Source organism: Anabas testudineus, chromosome 19, assembly GCF_900324465.2.
Source record: "Anabas testudineus chromosome 19, fAnaTes1.2, whole genome shotgun sequence".
NCBI lineage: Eukaryota > Metazoa > Chordata > Actinopteri > Anabantiformes > Anabantidae > Anabas > Anabas testudineus.
Window position 1 is genome coordinate 12,635,668 of NC_046628.1, and position 19,100 is coordinate 12,654,767.

At 39.3% G+C, this 19,100-nt stretch overlaps 1 protein-coding gene across 1 annotated transcript in view; it reads left to right on the forward strand.

The window, feature by feature from the left end:
* The window catches only part of dock1 (dedicator of cytokinesis 1), a 151,877-nt gene extending 139,040 nt beyond the window's left edge, over window positions 1-12,837 (forward strand). The window contains exons 47-52 of the mRNA XM_026352157.1: window positions 5,064-5,201; window positions 7,566-7,708; window positions 8,115-8,313; window positions 9,295-9,475; window positions 10,487-10,638; window positions 11,965-12,837. Of these exons, the coding sequence (XP_026207942.1) occupies window positions 5,064-5,201; window positions 7,566-7,708; window positions 8,115-8,313; window positions 9,295-9,475; window positions 10,487-10,638; window positions 11,965-12,060 (909 nt within the window). The 3' untranslated portion in view covers window positions 12,061-12,837. The remainder of the gene's footprint in view (window positions 1-5,063; window positions 5,202-7,565; window positions 7,709-8,114; window positions 8,314-9,294; window positions 9,476-10,486; window positions 10,639-11,964) is intronic.
* Window positions 12,838-19,100: the final 6,263 nt, after the last annotated feature.

Here is a 19,100-nt window from a genome sequence, read left to right on the forward strand (position 1 = left end):
GTGTTGACATTGCTGCTCACATTGTACCTCAGAGGTATGACTTCTTTTTTAATGTATAATTAATTTTTGCACATTAGCTGTTCTGCAAGTTTTGGATTATTCAACTTTTTAAAACATTTAAATTGTACAATAGTAAAATATAGGAAATTGGTGAAGTAGAAGTTAAAATAAACACATTGCTGCTTCATCATTTGTGGATGGAAGAGAATACCACTAATATCTGACATGGTTGGAATATGAAACTAGATTTTACCTTTAAGACCCACTAATTATATTTTTATATCCATCTTGAGGCAAAGGCACTGAACAATACTCCCTTTGTTATAAAGCTTTGTGTTGCTTCTAGTGCAATACTTAGATATTAAGAAGCCAAACACGTTTCACTATCAATTTGAGATTTCAGCTGGACTAAAACGGTGTTAGAAATCACACTGCAATTTTGAAATCATCATCCACCCACAGTCCACAGTACTAATTAGCAGGAACTCCATTGTACACCCCAGTCTTACCAGTAGGAGCTCAAGATTAAATGTTCTTCATATTCTTTCAACTACGTGTTGTAAATCACACCTTTTAATATAAATGCTCTTCAGCATAACCGTAGTAATAAACATGTAGTAGAATTATTATCTTTGTGACAGTTTCAACAAAAACAGTGAAATTTTAACCTTGTAAAAGTAGAACTCATGGCAGAGCTGCTGTGTTGGATTGGATTAGCTTGTACGTGTGTACTTAATAAAGTGACCAGTGACTATATATCGTCCATATATGTACAAAAGACAGTTTAAGTGGTTTATTGTAATCATCGCAGACGCACGGCATAGAGAAAGCAGAGATGTGTTCACTGATCCCACGCCAAACATGCACAGAGGGAACTTTTAAAGAGATGACTGAGGCAGGGTTGTTGATTTCAAATTGTATCAGCTGTCTCCTTGCCAGAGCCAGCATGCTTGTTTATCTCACACTTTGAATCTGTCTAAATGAGACAAATGAAGACGCGCCTGCTCCAATGAGCAAACTAAACGGGGAGAAATGAGCCAGTGTGCACTGTTATTTTGAAATACCCATTGTCCTCATCTAGTAATTAGAAAGGAAATGAGTAACTGGAAATCAGGAAATTAGGTATTGTAAAATGCTCCCTGGCATATACAAAGTAGGTATTTCCTGTGATGTTTCTTGTTATAATTAGGGGACGCTCTGGAAAGATGCTTAAATTAGTGCCTTAAACTTCTCATTGCAGTATGTTCCACTCTATGAAGTGTAGCTGAGTGATCAATAAATCGATTGGCAGGACTAATCAGGCAATTTTAATGGGGCACCAACCACATATTCAGATGCATATAAATTGAATTGTAGCGACAATTCCTTTATTCTTTATGTTGTCTTGATTTGAGTTTTTCTTGTGCTTTTGGTCAGTTCACCTCATATATAGTGGAGTCCTTCTGCTTATTAGTCTGACTCGCCACTGGCTGTGTATGTCTCTGGGACCTTTGTGACCTTCTTGAAAGGTCTTAATATGTCATCATGGCCTTAATACCAGGCATCTCAAAGGCAACATGGCTGTCCCAGCACCTCGGGGTGTGGATCTGAAGTCTGCTCACTGTGCATTAGAGAGGAAAAGAGTGACAGGGTTCAGCTAAGAACAATGGGCTCTGAGAAACACAGCTGATACTAAACCGCCATTTCTTTCATACATCTTGTCAACTGATAATACTGGCAATCACCTGCTTATAAATGAGGCCGGGGCTTCGTTTGTAATCACTGCATGCCCACAAAATGTAGCTTAAAAAAGAGGATGTTTAGTTTAAAAGTTGTGGTTTAAATGAATATAGTGAGGAGAATGTGTGTATGAATAAAATAACAACAACCCTGCATATATTTATTCTGAAAGTATATAGTGTTTTCATAGTATAGTGTTTCATATTAAAAACTGCAGTGAATTCATATTGACCCATTGAAAGCTCATAGTTACAGAAACTTTATAATATCATTGTGTATATATAGCCTATGTATTTCTGCACACCCTCTGGTTCTAGGTGTACATATCCGTTCAGCTACTTTAATCATTGGTTTGTTAAGTCACTAGCATGGACAGTTGGTGAGCTCTTTGACAATGTATTGGGGCCCATAGCAAACAGTTCTCCTATTTACAGAGACACAGAACAGCATGATAATCCCATTGTAGTTGTGATTCTGGCTGTCTGACCACTAAAATTCTAGTGTTAAATCCTTTTTTGCTCTAGTTTGATCCACAAACCCCTGAGAAAAATATCTGTCTCTTTAGCTGTGTGTTGGTGCGGTTGGGCAGAACAGCAGTACCTAACCGCTGCTGAGTAATGCATTCCTTATTATCAAGAAAGCCCAAAAGGTCCCCATGACAATGCCTTCTTGCTATTTTTAATTTATTGTGTCTGGCTCTTTTGTCCATCTTTTAAAGATGGTACCGGTGCTGTTGCATGTGGCCTTGATGCATGCTATGGCCTTACATTGCCATCACAGCCTGATTTCATAACTCGCCCTTTTCTCCTACAAAAAAAGCAGGAAAAAAAATCCCAATGCATACGATTTTTTTTTTTTTTTTTTGCCATTATACATGCGGCATCTGTGCTGGGTTTTTTCATGCAGCCCCAGGTATACAGTGTCTACTTTTTGGTGATTATTACAATAGTATTTTGTGGATATAATTATGTTTTAATGTCAGAAGTAATATTCTAAACCACAAACATTCTGTCTCTGTATACCAATAAAATCGTTGTGTTAGTTATTAGAAGTAATTAAAGTACTCAACACGTGTGTATCAACCTTGAGCATGAGTGTCTTCTACAATGAGCTTATCTCTGTGCAGCCAAACAGAATTCTGTTGCCATGCCGCCACTCAGTTGCACTCAATCATCCTAAGGTCTATAAAAAGATGTGTGTATCCTGGGAGACGTGAATCTTGCCTCAGCTTTCACTCTCACTGTTTTTCTCCCCTTTTCTGTCTTCTTCGTCTCACAACACTTCGATCTTCTGACTCCTCCTCCCCTTCCCTATCTCTTACTCCTAACCCCTTCCTCCTCTACCGCTCTTTCCTTTCCTTTCCTTCACTTTTTCTCTTTCAGTCTCCTCTGCACTCCATCCTCTCTCCTCCATGACGTCTCAGCTGTAATGATGAAGGTGCTCAATATCAGGGGAAATCCTTGCAGGGTGTCTGTAGCCTCCTCTCATTTATCTTTCTCAGCCAAAGCTTTGGTTTCTTGGAGCACAGCACGGTAACTAACATTAAGTTAGGGAAATATGACACATTTTCAGCATCTCTTTTTAAGCTGATCTGTTCACTGAGTGTTTTTCCAATCATAGGAAACTGTTTACAGAACCTATAGCTAAGAGATTTTTCAATCTACAACAGTGTGGATGTGTTTCTACATGTTTTTTACCATCTGTTAATGAGTCCCCATGTGTTCAAATGAATAAATAAGTATGCACTGTATGACATTATTACAAAAGGTTGCATCATAAAACAGAATTGGTTTTGTGTGCCAGCTGAATGAAGTCTGTTTGTACTATAGCCAGCTGTAGAGGGGCAGCTTAACCTCAGAGATGGGCAGGCTCCAGGGAATCAGAGGTGAAAACACACACAAACCAGATGGAAATGGTAAAGCAAATTATTTATTATTTAAAAGAGGCTGGTGAATAGACGAATCAGAATCAGTAAGAAAAAGCTAAATAAAAGACAGAAATAACCCCCAAAGTAACTCCTAACCCTGAGCCTTTAAACAACTGATCATAACAAAATAATATCAACTAAAATCCTCAACTGATTCTCTACCTGTTACTTAACCAAACTAAAGCACACGAGCAGCTACACCCGTAGTCCTAGTGGTTCTAACAGGAACAGGATGTGCCGAACCTTGACGTTCACTTTTCAGCAACTGTGCATCCTATCTGCATACACAGAGGCACTGTAAAAGATTAAGACAGTTTGTCCTGTAATAACTGCAAACAAACTCTTATATATGACCAACTAACAGCCCTTTAAAGTTGTCACCTCCAAAAATGTCACAACAATGGTATCAAACTAGTAAAGTACACACACATCCTTCTTTTTGCTCGCTCACCTTATGCCCAATACTTCACACATTTCTTCTATGAATGTGATTTATTTTTTGTTTTTACGTATTGGGAAAACATGAAAGCATAAGCTGCCTTCCTCTCACCTTAACAGTATTTCTCACTTAGAGCAGTGAGACACTCGGGGGAAGATTTTTGTAGTTGCTATGGGAAGACAAAGATCATCTATTAACACAACTGGCTGTAACAAGTTTGGTGAGTTATTGTGCAATTCTTCACTGCTTTACCACATCCAAACATGACATCTAGCACAGAAACACCAGGTTCTAAAAAAAGAAGAAAAAATTAACCTATGATTTCAACCAGCAGAGCATAAAAATCACTACATACTTGCTCCCTGAGGGATGACGCTTCCTCCTTTTTCCAGATTTAGTCAGCAGAGCTTGCTGACACTGACTGTGGCACCGGGGTTTCCTAATTACTAGTTTTCAGCAGTTTCAGTCTCCCCCTCGCCTCTTGCTTTCTCTGTCTCCCTCTCTCTCCTTCTACCTGAGTTGCCTCTGTTATGTGTTAAGATTTTGTTATTCACCAGCTGCCTACAGAGTGAGCCTGAAAGGGTGCATTGCGTCTTTATTTGCATCAGAAGTTGAGAGGGAAACATTCATCACATGCAGCACATGCCTGTACATGAAGTCTGTCTTTCCCTTAGCAGTGTCATGTTTAATGTACTTGTCTTGACGTTGGTGTTTTGAGGGGGAGGGGGTTGCGTCATGGCAACAGCCTTCTTGAATACAGTCTACTTCCACCTAGATACGGTTGCAGAGGTATTTCTCCTGAGTGAACACAAACACACTGGTGTAGAGTCAGTGCTTTTGCTAGGGATGCACAACCATAAGGGTCAGAGGTCATGTGCATTAAATTGGATATATGTGGTGGGACAGTATTAGTTCGCTTACCTCATCTCTCCAAGGTATGTGGGATTAATGTCTTTCACTGCTTTTTTGTTCTTCCAGATCCCGCACCTTGCCGAAGGTGTTCGTATCCATGGAGAGAAGGTCACAGAGGCACTGAGGCCTTTCCACGACCGCATGGAGGCCTGCTTCAAACAACTGCGGGAGAAGGTGGAGAAACAGTATGGGGTTAAGACCCTGGTAAGAACTTTTACCTGTTTGAGACCCCTCTGTTACATGAAATATAATTTAGTGCTCAGTGTGGTAATTTTTAGAAGGTGCTAATGGAAACTGGCTTTTCTTCTCGGTTGGAGATTTTTACACCTTTTCACCATCCATTATGTAGGGTTTTGTCTTACTGCTGCTTTCATCAGAGATAGTAGTTTTAAGATTTCTTCCTCACATTATTTTTCTTTTATTCCCATTTAAAATGCAGCACACAACACCACAGCAAGGTGATATAAAAGTGAGATCTAAAAAGTATGACAAGACAAAAGAAAAGAAAACGACCATAAATCCAGCGTAGAGATGATGGGAGCAAGGAGGGGGGCATTACCAACCTTAAAGCTAACTGCAGTCTGAGCGGGGACATACATACATGACAATGTGTTAGCATAGATAAATCTGATAAAATCATAGAACATCATATATGAAGGAATTAAAACTGCACTTTCACAACACCTCCCTGTTTTGGTAAACAGTAAAATTAAGGATAACAACGACATATAAGATAGAAGTTGAGCTGCTTTCTCATATGAACTCCAGACAATGTACAGAGAATCAGGCCTGGGTCATTTCTGGTAAATAAGTTTCTCTTTCACACGTGTAGCTTTTAACTTAACTTAACTTAAATAATTACATATTAAAATATTTCCTATATCACGATTTAAAGAATAGACACACATACCAATCATCATTTAACTGTTTTCCAAAAAAGTACATACAGTATACATACCCATCCTTTGTCTCTCTCTACCTTTTCCCCCAGCAGGCACAATAATCATTTATTTATTTTTAAAATTCTAAATCTTTTACAATAAAATATAAAGATTTGTTTTTTTTGTCTGCTTCAAAGTTAGAGGGTACATGATTTAGTATCATGACCACAGTATATCTTATGTACTGTGTATTTAAAATTACAGGAGACACGTTTTTACAGTGTAAGGGGTTGCAATTACTTGCAAATAAGCCGGTTAAGTCAAGTTGCAGTTTATATCTATGTCTGTACATGTTTGACGTTTGTGCCACGTGTAATGAAATTCCCTCCAGGCGTTTGTGAGATATAGCGCTGATAAGAATGAGACGGCGCCTACGTTGACCTTATACGTTCACCTTTGCGTGGATGTTTGTTGCAAATTTGAAGAGATTCCCTCAAGGCTTTTTTTGTGATAACATATTCACAAGAATGGGATGGACGTGAGGTCACAATGAACTTGGCCTTTTACCACAGAAATGTAATTAACTCATCCATCAGGTCAAATAGACATTTTTGAAGGATTTTTCCTTAAGGCTTCCCAGAGCTATCACATTCACAAGAATGGGATGAGTGTCAGGCCAGAGGGAACTAAACCTTTGACCACTAAAATGTAATCCTTGAGTCCATGTGGATGTTTTTGGCATTTTTGAAGAAGTTCCCTCAAGACGTTCCAGAGATATCACATTAACAAGAATTGGATGGAAGGACCTGTAAATGTAATGCCACTGCCCCCAGCACACACACATAATAACAACATGATTAACACAGCAGTTAACAGCACTTTCAGCAATTATTCAGGCAGATGACAAGACTACAATCATAAGTAAAGCATACTCCGTTTAAAATTACAATATTACTATACTTTACAGTTTGTCTTCATAGTGCATTTATAACATCTATGCAGGGCTCTCAACTTTTGATCACCTGTATTTTACCCAGATAGTAGAAGATGTGGCATGTGAAAGTATGAAGAGGTTAAAATGCTGCTAGGGACAACTTCCCATCTCTCTTTACAGCTTTAATTGTTGCTTGGCCAAGCTTTTACCTCAATCTTGTCTGAGGTAAAGGGGCCCTCGCTCAATTTAAAGGGAGAGGGTGGTGACCTTTCAAAGCGAGAGAAAAGTCATCACTTTTCCAGGTTGTGATAATAAGGTTATCCTATCAGATGTGTGATTCTTTTTTTCCACATGAAAAGACTCTTTAAATGCTGAAGGATTCATTGTTAGAGCTGCTGTTACAACCACCAAACTTTTTTCTTTTCACCTAAATGTATGTGCAGTTTTAATGCTGTATTCTGAGCTCTGAAATGTACATAAGCTGAAAATAATACTGCAAATGACCTTCACCTTAAACACTTTCCCTGTAAATTACACCAGAGAATTGAATCCCATCCAGAATGTGCACCTACTTGTGTCTCTCCTACCTAACAGGTATACAATAAACAGGTTAATAGCGGCCATTTAATGCTACTTAGCCAGCATGAAGACCATATAGAGTGTTTATAATGAAAAGTCTTAATTGTTTCAATAAGTGACTTTTAATCTGAATTATTTCTGTATACTTCTAATTTTCCTTCTCTGCGGTGTTAGCCGGCAGCAGACGAACGCCGGGGACCTCGTCCTTCTTCCATGGTGCGCTCCTTCACCATGCCCTCCTCCCAGAGGCCGCTGTCGGTGGCTTCAGTTACCTCCATCTCCTCTGACAACACCCCCTCCAGACCTGGTTCCGATGGGTAAAACCTGGTTCACAATTCTTTTAGTCATCCCAAATGTTTTTTGAATTACTGTCCATTTCACTAAGTCATACACCGTCTCATAATTAACACCATACAGAGATTTTATTATTAGTTTAAACCAAATGCAGCATTTTAGATGATGTGCAGATAACACAACAAATGTCTACATTATAGATTTTTTATCTTACATGAGTCAGTACTTAATATAAATCTCACAATACACTGTGAGTCCTTAACACAAGGCCATATTCAAATTAAACAAGTACATATAGAGATCTCTTCCTTCCCAGAAGAGGTCTAACTTGTCATGTGTCCCAGTTCAATAAATGATTGATAAAGATACTTCAGGTGCACAGACTTGGAAAGATTTGATTGGACAATTATCATATAATCTTTTATTCAGCTTTGCTCTGGAGCCTCTCCTGCCAAAGAAGCTTCACACCAAATCTCAGGACAAGCTGGATCGAGACGAGCCTGAGAGGGAGCGCAAAGATAAGAAGAAAGAGAAGAGGAACAGTAAGCACCAGGAGATATTTGACAAAGAGATGAAGACCATGGACATCCCACTGCAGCCCACTGAAGCCGTCATACTGTCAGAGACGGTACTGAAAACCTGATCTATGTTCCTCTCCATCTTACAGTTGACCTGCACTTTAATCTTTCCTTAGTTTTTACATCTTTCCTATTGCTTTCTTGAACTATGTTGTGTTCTGCCACTCTTTTTTCATTTCTCTCTTCCGTAGATGTTCATGTTTGAGAAAGTAGAACCGTTGTCAACACTTGTTAGTAGACTTTTGGTGACCACTCTCTCTTCAGACCTTTCATTGATCTTCTAATTCTTCTCCCTTATCTTCCACCTTCTCATCATTACATTCCTACCACTTGACTGCCCCTCCCGATTCTCTTTGTACAACCCCCTCCGCTGTACTTATATCCTTCTTCACCACTGCTGTGTTCATAACATCAGAAAAGGCATCACTGTGTTCTGCATGCCCACTGGGAATGTTCCCTGGGTAATGGCATTATGATAAGAACAGTAATGGGGTTCTAAAGGAGGCCCCTAGCAGTGGTGGAGCCGTCTGGCCTGTGATATAGGGCCCCTGCCTCAGGGGACAAGAGTGGAGCACCTAATCGTCTCTGGTGTTAAGAAGGTGTCTTTGAAGGTATAATCTGGACCACAAAATCAAGAAATAGCTTTTCCCCTCTCGATACAAATTTGAGTTTTGTATTTTAACATCCCTGAATGAAGTGTGTGTTTTTTCTACCTGCCCCGTTTTGCCAGTTACAAAGTTGTTTATCATATGTCCTCATATATTCAAAGTTGAATATATGAGGACTTGTCTTTTCATATTCAAATTCCAGCCATAATAAAGCTGAAAGAGCTTTGCCACACAGTCAATTTTGCCCTCAGTTTATTTTTTCTTTACTGGACTGGAATCCTCCCAACCCCTCTACAACCCTTACTGGGGGAAGCAGTTTAGATAATGGATGATGGATGAATGTATAATTTAGGTAATTACTAGTACTAGTAATTATTCAATCTCTGATAGTGTCTACTTTTTTCTTTATGTATAATCACACAGATCAGCCCCTTACGGCCTCAGAGACCAAGGAGTCAAGTTCTCAACCAGATGGGTGTAGACCGCCGCCTCTCTGTGTCCCCTGGACCCCCTCCTCCTTCCTCAAACTCCACCTCCTCTCCAGGACCCCCACCCATCACACCCAGGGCCAAACTGTCCTTTAGTACACTGCACGCCGTTTCCAGTAAGAACAGTTTTACTGTCCTTTCACTCCCATTCAACCACACTACGTTAAGACACTGAATTATACGTGGAGTGGAGCGTCTGTAATCTGAGCAGATCCTCTCTGCCTCCCTCTAGCTGAGTTTTACCTTTTGCATTATAGTTACCACATGCTGTGGTACACAGGATGCTCAGTTTGATCTTGATTCCACCACTACTGAATGTGATATTAGCTACATTCCTTTAAATTACCACGTAACACCAGCAGCTGTCAGCACTATAGATTTACTTCTAAATATGTCTCTTTGTTACTGGGCTGACTGCTGATGTCAATATCACTCTGTGGGCTCACAGTGTTAACTCGCTTATCCTGAATGTTCATTATCAAAAATCTGCTGCAACAAAATTATTCATCTTCTTTGCATTTTAATACAGTCTACTTTATATTCGTGTGCTTTACTTTTTTCTTAGAGGCTTAAAATGAAACAAAAAATTTAGTCTGATCAAAGATGTTATTTATTACTTAAAATAATTAATATCTTTAAGTCACAGGTTTCGATGTTTAATCAGATGTAGTAATGCAACAGAGGCCAAAAAATCTGTTTTAAATCTAAACCATGGACACTATTCATAATGAGCTCTCATAACATAAATTTACAGGCACTCACTTTCACTTATAGAGTTGTGGTAGCCAACTAATATAATGATTTACTAAATGTGGATAGTTAGTGCCTGACATCATCAGGGTATAGCATCTTCGTTCACACTTGACCTTGGAAATAATAATAACTGTAATAACTTTAAACCCTTTTAGCCAGTTAGTAGCAAAACTTTGTGGTTTTCTAGCTCCTGAGTTCCACTAATGTTCCACTTTAAGGATGTGCTGAAATGTTCTCCCTTAAATTAGTCTTAAACATAGGTAATTCAGAACAAATGGCCTGTGTGATCTATTCTGGGTCCCAGTACTACTCTTTCAGAAATACTGTTGTTGCTTTGATGATGAGTGTGAGCTGATGAGCGCCCTCTTGCACAGGTCTGGAGCTGAATGGGATGAGTTGCGCTGACAAGGGTGAAACCCCTCCTCCACTGCCTGTCAAAGGAAGCACGGCTGATTACGGCAACCTGCTAGATAATCAAGACTTGATGAGTCCCTCGACACCTCCACCACCCCCACCACATCAAAGGGTAGGTGTTTTAATTAGGTCTGAGAGGAGCTCCTTAATGATGCATGGCACCCATAATGAAACAAGAGGTCACTACATACTTGACATCCGGGTCTGCCTCTTTACTGTCCCCCAACACTGGACGTCCTGTGCTAAGGTCTGTGCCTTCATGTCTGGATGGATTTTACACTCATGTCTGTGCTTGTACTGCATTTGTGCATCATCTTTATAATGTGTGTCACAGAAGAGTGTAGGCATCAGTCAGAAAGCGGCAAGGGCCTACAACCGCCTGTCCACCCTGCTGTTATTTATGCTCGTTCCCCCCAGCCAGCCCAGCGCTCAGACGTGATTGATTGGATGATTACTTTACCTCTCACATCCATCAGGAGATCTCCCACTGTTAATCAGCAGCTCGTCTCTCTACACTCTCCGACGGCTACGCTAGCCATCCTCTCACCTCGCCGCTCCGTTAACTAATCTTATTTATCCACTGTCACGGCTCATGGACAGGTAGTAAAACGGAGCCTGTGTACACACAGTGTGGCAGCAGACTGACAGTAATGTAGTGAGAGCAGATGTTGTAAGACTGACTGACAGCCACTCTTCATTTACAGTCCTTGTTGGAGGCAAAGGTGAGGTCATTGACGAGCATTGCTCCTTATCTGTTTTCTCTTTTGTGACCTCAGCTGTCTTAGGAAGGGCTTAAACATGGAGAGAAAAGCTCACAGCATGTCACATGAGTTCTGTCTGTATTGAGTAGAATTAAATTACAGGTATCTCCAGTTACTAAAATACAAAACAAATATGAAGCATATTCATTAAGATAACTGAACAGAAGAATGAACTTTTTGTGTTTGTAGATAACAAACCTACTCTCCTGTGGTTCATGCAAAAAAGCAATTTCCATCATCAGAAAAAAATTATATTTTAGATTTACGTGTTTAGTCTTGGGCCAGAATCAGGCCACCTCATACCAGCCCAAACATGGCTCAATCCAATAGATGGGATTGATACAAGAATGCTCCAGAAAGTGTGTTTGTTTCTCCTTTTGTTCATTTATATCTCATGCAAACTGCAAGACGTGATGATGAAATGTTCAGCTTGTAGTCTGACAAACATGTAGTTTGACAATTTAATGCCATGTAATCACCTTATCTAACATAGTCACCACCTTAAAAGATTTGAATGTTGTAAGCTGATCCTGGCATTAGTCTTTGTATCAAAGGACTCGTCAGTCAAACCTCTAATGACAGCAGCTTTTAATCCTATGTTTTAGATTTCGTATAAAAGTCAAGTTGTCTTTATTTGAGAAAACATTTGGTTTGGTTTCTGTTTTGTCTGTTCGCAGCCATTTCCACCTCCTCTGCCCAGCAAGACCCCTCCTCCACCCCCTCCCAAGACGACCAGAAAACAGGCCTCCAATGATTCAGGAATTGTACAGTGAACAAAGACGCTGACAGTAGGACCAAACAACACTGACAACACAACAAATACAAGATCAACAATAAGCGCTCCCCTTGAAAAAGCGGGTTGTTTTTACCCACACATTCCTCACTCTCTGTCCCAGCTTGACAAGATGAATACCTCACTGCAGCCCGCCCCCTCTTATCATCTTTTTACATTTTTTTCTTTAGCCTTCAGTGTGATGATGATGATGATGCAGTCTGCAACAGGGAGCATATTGCACAGATGAGCAGTCACTGAATTTGTAAATGCCGTCTACAATTGACACCATGCCACGTCAAGACAATATCACGTCATGACTGACAGATAAGCTTGGACCAGAAGCTTTCCTATACCAGCCCACTCTCAAGCATATGAAAGCACGTAGCTTATTAAAGCATTACTCCTATTCCTTTTTTCATATTCCCACTATGTACAGAGGTTTGTATATATGATTTTATTTTATTTTAGTTTTTTTTTTGTATGTGATTTGATCATAAATCTTTTTTTATTAACGTATCATCAGCATTATATGAAACAAAAAGGGCCTGTAGGTTTATTTTGACAGGGACTTGACAGAGTTGGTATGTGAGAACCTATCACAGAGTTTGTTGGTTAAGGTTTGGAGTGCACATACAACTAACTCCTGTCGCATTATTATTGTTCACACCTTGTCCTAGATTGCTGTAACCTTGGATTTCAATAATATGGACTGTTCCCAATTCACTACTGACATGACTTCTGAATAAACTTTCAAATGTATGTATTTTAAACAAACGACATTTGTCTCATTATTTTGTCAGAGTGGCTGAAAATAGACGAGGAAATCCAAATAAACTGACAGTCTGTACATGTTTTACACTTAAGCTGAACACTGAACTGAAATGAACTGAAGCTTCCTGTGTGCTTGAGTGACAGCGGTCACAGATGCCGCTTCATCATCAACACACAGCCATTTCTACCAACGCGTGTTACACCACAGAACGACTACCATATATGCCAACGCAATGTCATTTACATAATGTGTCTGCTTGCTGATCGGTCATTTCTCCTTTTCAAGGCTGAAGGCATGAATCCAGAATATGGCCTTTATTGAAAGAACTGTTCAACAGCATAGATGATCCAACAAACCACAGGTGTCAGCTTTGTCCTGCTTAATGCAGTTTTAAGTGCTTTTATAGAAACTGCTGAAGGTCATACTTAAATTTGTCCATTAAAAAATGAGGTTTCTTCACACTGCTGCAGTATTACCCATCATGCAGTATTACTGTGTAAAAACTATAAATTCTGAGACAGGTGCTGACACTTTTTCCTTAGCTTTCTACGTTTGGTGAGTTTAATGCATTTTGACTCTACATTAATGATTATAGTTTGAACCATTAAGTTAGTTATAATTACCTGTTGTGCAGCAGCTGTAGATTGAATTTCACTTTAATTAGCTTAGGAATGTGTGCATTTCTTTGGCATTCAGTGTAGTAACATGACTAATATAAAGTTTAGCCACTGTAATCATTTCAGCATAGACAGCACTTGTGTTTGCAAGTTGCCAGTCTGTGCTGTATGCTCAAGTGTGACCGTTTAGATACTTAAACAAATCAGTGCCAATCAGTTGTACTAATTAGAAGGAAATCTTGTGATTTTCACCACCCGGTTATAAACAAAGCTGCTATAAAATTGTGCTATTGAACCTTAATCTTACACATAATTATTTCATTGTAGCCTGCACTTTTAGTGAATGTATTTACAGGCCCTGTTGTGTGCACCGTAAAAGCGACTTGTGGGATCTTCTCCAAGTGTTTGCCCCAAGTGGCTCATATCCACTGCTGTTTTCTTCTCTGCTGACACTTTATGAGTGGGTGTCTGCCTGAGGAAAAATATTCCAACTGTAGCATCTGTTGTTTGAAGAGGTTTCTTTTTAACATTTCAAGAAAGTTGGGGTTTATAAGGATCTCTTGTTCTAATTAGGAACGCTGAATGACGCCTTCTTCCGTGGAATTTTGTTCATATGTGTAGATAGTCACATTAGTCACCATAAAATCCCATCTACTATATGTCTAGATGATGAATTGTTCTCAAAACAAAACAAAATGGAATAAGTAATATTCAATAGAAAATGCAAGCTTTACAAAAATGTTAGTTTACCCTTCTACTGTGATATATTTTCTAGTTTCTTTTAAAGCTAGACTGTCTGGATTTTTACAGTTTGTACAGTGCAGTTCTCCGCTTTAAAAAATCTTTTATCCTAGTGCGAATGCACGTTGACACATGGTAACTTGAACACCAGACTGTGGGGAGTTTATGGTTTGAAGTAATTCCATGTAGAAAGCTAAGGGAGTGTGTAGGATGCAGCATGAGATTAATGACTGACCATCTCTCTAAATAGCTAATCAGAGGCTACAAGGCAAAATGTGGAGTTCTAGGTGCTGACTATTAAAATGTAATTTTAGAAAATATGTATAGTTATTTGCTGCCTATAAAAACTATTCTCCTTTGGTGATTAAATAAAAAACTAATTTCAAAATCTTTACAAATTTACCTCGGATATAAAAAAAATATGTAGTTAATTAGAGATTTAATTAGAGAGAAATCGTAGAGTGGGAACTTTCCTTTGTCTTTATTCTAAAAAAAAAAAATAGTCCAATACAGAATGATGATGAGCTTCACATTGAAATTATGTAAAATATGAAAAAATGATGGATTACAACAAGAGAAGGGTTTGATTTTTCAATGATTAAAAACAAAATTATGCACCCAGCATCCCGATAGTGTTTAGCAAGAAGGACTTGCCATATACACTTCTGGTGGCTCTTGTCTAGAGCGCCTCCCTGAGGGTGAATGGAAAGGGTGAGAATGCATCACATGTTATCTATGAGGCCTTTTTGTGTAATATGTAATTTATTTTTCTTACTTGCTTACATTTGTGGCTCATTATGTTTTTTTCAGTTATCTTCAATTTCAGTCTATCAAAGAATAAAATCCAGTGATTGTCAGAAATCGCAGCTCATGTCTGTTGCTGGACGAGTTATTTTATTTTACGCCCTCTTATCTTCACATATCTGTTGGAAAGAAAATTCATGATTAAAATATGAGCAATTTCTTGCTGTGTCTGCCTCACACAGATGGCTAACCAAAGCCATCAGCAGCATACATTAGTAAATTGCAAGATGGTTCTTGGAGTTTTAAGTGATTATCTCACACACCGTGCCCTGCCCCGACTTTTTGTGGCCATTTACAATTTTAAGAAGAAAAAGTATTTTCATGGAATGAAAAGTCAGACATATCATCCACAATTCATCTGATTATTATGTATGATTAATTTTTCCTACTCTACGATATGAACAGTGTTTATCTTCTTTTACTGTGACACCCCTGGTGCTTGTTGTTGCATAATTAGAAAAAGATTGATTTTTGTGGTTTTAATTTCAAAGTTAAAAACACCTGAATGTGCAACAGCTGCTCAGCCAGTGTCCTCACAAAAACTACATCATGGACAGAAACAAATCTGCAAGAAGAACAGACAATGGTAAGGCCCACATAATTAAAAATTGGCACAGTCTGGGGGTGCTCTTAGGAGCTACGGGAGCTACAGCTGGAGAAGGAGAGGCTAGATTTAAGAAATGATCCACCTGTGATTCACCAAGAGCAGCAATGTGAAGCTTAGGCAAATAGAAAGGCAAAAGGGTTGTCGAGCACAGACCTGATTCCAGTATATTTGTGGCAATAATAATAAAAATAGTAAACTTTTGCTCCAGCTCTTTTCAAAAGATCACTGAAGATGCAATTAAGTGGTAGTAAACAGCTGAATATGCGGAAAGTGTGGGATAGCAAGACAGGACAATAAAAAAGTCAAAATCGAAAATACATTTTGTTTAAAACTACGAAGGTGCAGAAGAGCTGAAAACTGCTGCTTACTAAAGCTCCTGGTTGGATTAATTTAGAACAGAAATACACACTACACATACTGTATGCTAGACTTAAGACTGCAACTTCTGCCAAATGGTAGCTGTAGTAAATATTCACTTGACGGTGCTGAATACATTTAAGAAATAAATTGGGCTTAATTTAGATCCATTATACTTTTCTTTTTTTTACCTAGACATTAAAAACTTTTAGGGTGATGAGCTCAAAGCTTTATTACATCCATAGCGATTTAAAGTTGTAAGTCCTGGGAGTTGAAATACTTTTTAATCGTCACTGTAACCTGCTTATTGCATTGCAATGATAAGTTCATTCTCTCCAAACTGTGAGGTGGGAATAAAAAGTTTCATCAATGGCATAATTCACTTATCAAGAATACCCAGTACCTAGCCTTCCAATTGAAAAGGGATAAAGGGAGAAGCCTTTCAGCGGTGGTAATATTACACAGTTAACTGGCAGCTATTTCAATAGGCTCTCGGTGATTTGTGTTCAGGCATTACACATCTCCCTCTCTTTCCTCAAAGCATAGGAAAATGCATCTCTTAATTGAGAGGATTTCCAGTGGCTTTGTGAGAGGGAAGCTGTGAGCTAGCTCCTTCTTTCCTGGAGAAATGTGTTTACAACACACTCTATCCCCATGTCATTTGTCATTTCAGCCTGGAGTAATATGTATATTTCCCTTCCCTCTTGACATGCTTTCATTTGCTGGGAGGCTCGCAAATGTGCATGTTTCTATTTAAATGTCTCTTTAGCATAATGGGAGAAGACGATATTTCCATTAATCAACAGCTGTGCATATATCCAGTCACCGCTGTCTATCAGGATTTCTAGGCTTTTCTGTCCAAATGGAGACCCGCTGCAAGTTCACAGTAATGGATGTGGTTAGTGATTGGCTTTGTACTTCTAATATGGCTGACGTTCACGGCTTGTTCTCACTTAAGTTGTCTGATATATCAATACACGCTCTTCTCGTGTAGTGTTTGTGTGTTTAGATTTATTGCTGGGTGCCTAAATGCAGGTAGAAATGTCTGAACAAGATTCATATAGGTTATAATAATGTATAGTATGTGTTATCTTCAACAGGGCTACAGCCAAGATCCGAGGCTATGAAATATTGAAGCTACATGTGTGTGGTAACAGTGTGATGGTTCGTTCGTCCTGTTCCTACAGTTAACTGTCTCATAAAGCACGATAACATTAGCCTGAAGTATGGGATTTGACTTTCTACCCGTCTAACCTGGATGGAAATGAAAAACTATTTCCAGTACATCGTCCATTACCATTAAATGTACAGCTGCCGCTTGTAAACGAACGTGTGGCCTTCACCAGCAGTCAGTAGGTGTCAACATGACAGTGTAGTGTTGTGTGTAGCTGTCACAGATAGTGTCATGCAGGGACCATAAGACCCTTTACTATCTGAGCAGAGATGTCACTGAGTAGTTTAGTAAACTGACTCAGTGAGTTGTGTTCAATGACAGAGCAAACATCACTTGTGTGGAGAGAACGGGGCTTGTGTTATTTTACTCTTTTGTGTGAGCATCTGCATCGCTCTTCAGGAAAATGACACTAAACACTGCGTCTGTTCGACAGTTTGCCTTAATACCACTCTCTGCCACTTCCTGATGATCATTCAGAGAGTTTCTCTACAAACACAAGGGACAACACGTCATTTGAATAATTGCGGACATTGTGCTCGTAAAAGCAATATTAGCACGGTTACTAATGTGATGGAACAGTTTCAGTCTCTAATGAGATTCTAGACTAGAGCTGCAGAGATTAGTTGATTCATCAATAAGTTGTTCAACTGAAAGTTAATCTGCTGTTATTTTGATAATCAATGAGTCATTTTCATATTTTATGGTCCAAGGGTCTGAAATGTAAGTAGCTGTGACTTATTGATTTTATGTGGATCTTGGACAAACATGACCAAATGCACACGGGAACATATTTTTTGTCCAGCATGTCCTGTATCTCACTGTGGACATGTTTGAAGGGCCGTATGTGGCAGTCTTTTCTGAGTCATGGTTCTTCTTATCCACATTTTAAATCTCAGCGTTGTGAAAGATGTTTTGCAGGCAGGAAAAGACAAAGTTTTTCAAACCTTTCTGCTTCTCTGAAAAGCTCTCTGGTCTGTTGGTGTAGCCTCGCTGTAAATCCTGCCACATCTGTGGATGTTTTCAGCCCCTTGTCTTTGGCAGCATCACCCAGATATGTGAGCTGTATATCCAGCCGTGACCTTGTCAAGCTGAGTTGTAAGATTCAGGGCAACATCATGTAAGCCAGAGTACTGACCGCTCACCGCATCCATTATCCTTTCTCTCTGAGCTGCTTCTTTCATCCCGGGCTGATTGGTCCAGCTCTGAAGTTATGGGATCTACTGCTTGATAAAGATCACGTCCCCACTGTTGACAGCCTGAAGGTGGTGGAGCGTCCAGAAAATATTTGGAACCCTGTTGACGCAGGATATAAGGTAAAACAAAATTGTATTGAGATGTGCTCATGAGTGCAACAGTAATACTAAAGTACTAAAAGAAGTGATGGGCTGGGTAACGAAGAACTCGTCTTAGATTATATTTCACAATAAATCAATGCACTGACTGATTAATTAACAGATTATAATAAATGGACTCCAAATGGGCAATTTGGGCTTATTTTGAGTTACTGTTAATGAAGTTTAAAATGTCTTTACAGTGTTAAAGGGGAGGTTTTACACATAGCAACCTGTCCTGAGCGTGTTTGTAATCAGACTTTGTGCTGAACACCTGCACTGGTAGCTGTGAGCCAAGTCTTTGATTGAACGCCTTAATGCTGTTTTTCTGTACAGCCTCCAACTTCACAGCACTCCAGACAGACACTCCATCACTGTCTTATCACGAGCGGCTGTCACAAGCAGCTCTTATGAGCGCAGAAACTATCAACACCGGACTATGAAGCAAAGGAGAACTGTTGGCATTTTAAAAATGAGCCTGACTTAGAGCAGATGTTATTTTGTGCTGAATAGAAAATGTACACCGTGCACAGGCTTATTATCTTGGTTTGAGGGAGACAGCCAAGTGGTGGTGATCTACATTAGCAGAGGCTATTATGATGCATTGGGTTTTCCCAGGCAGTCAGTGAGACGTG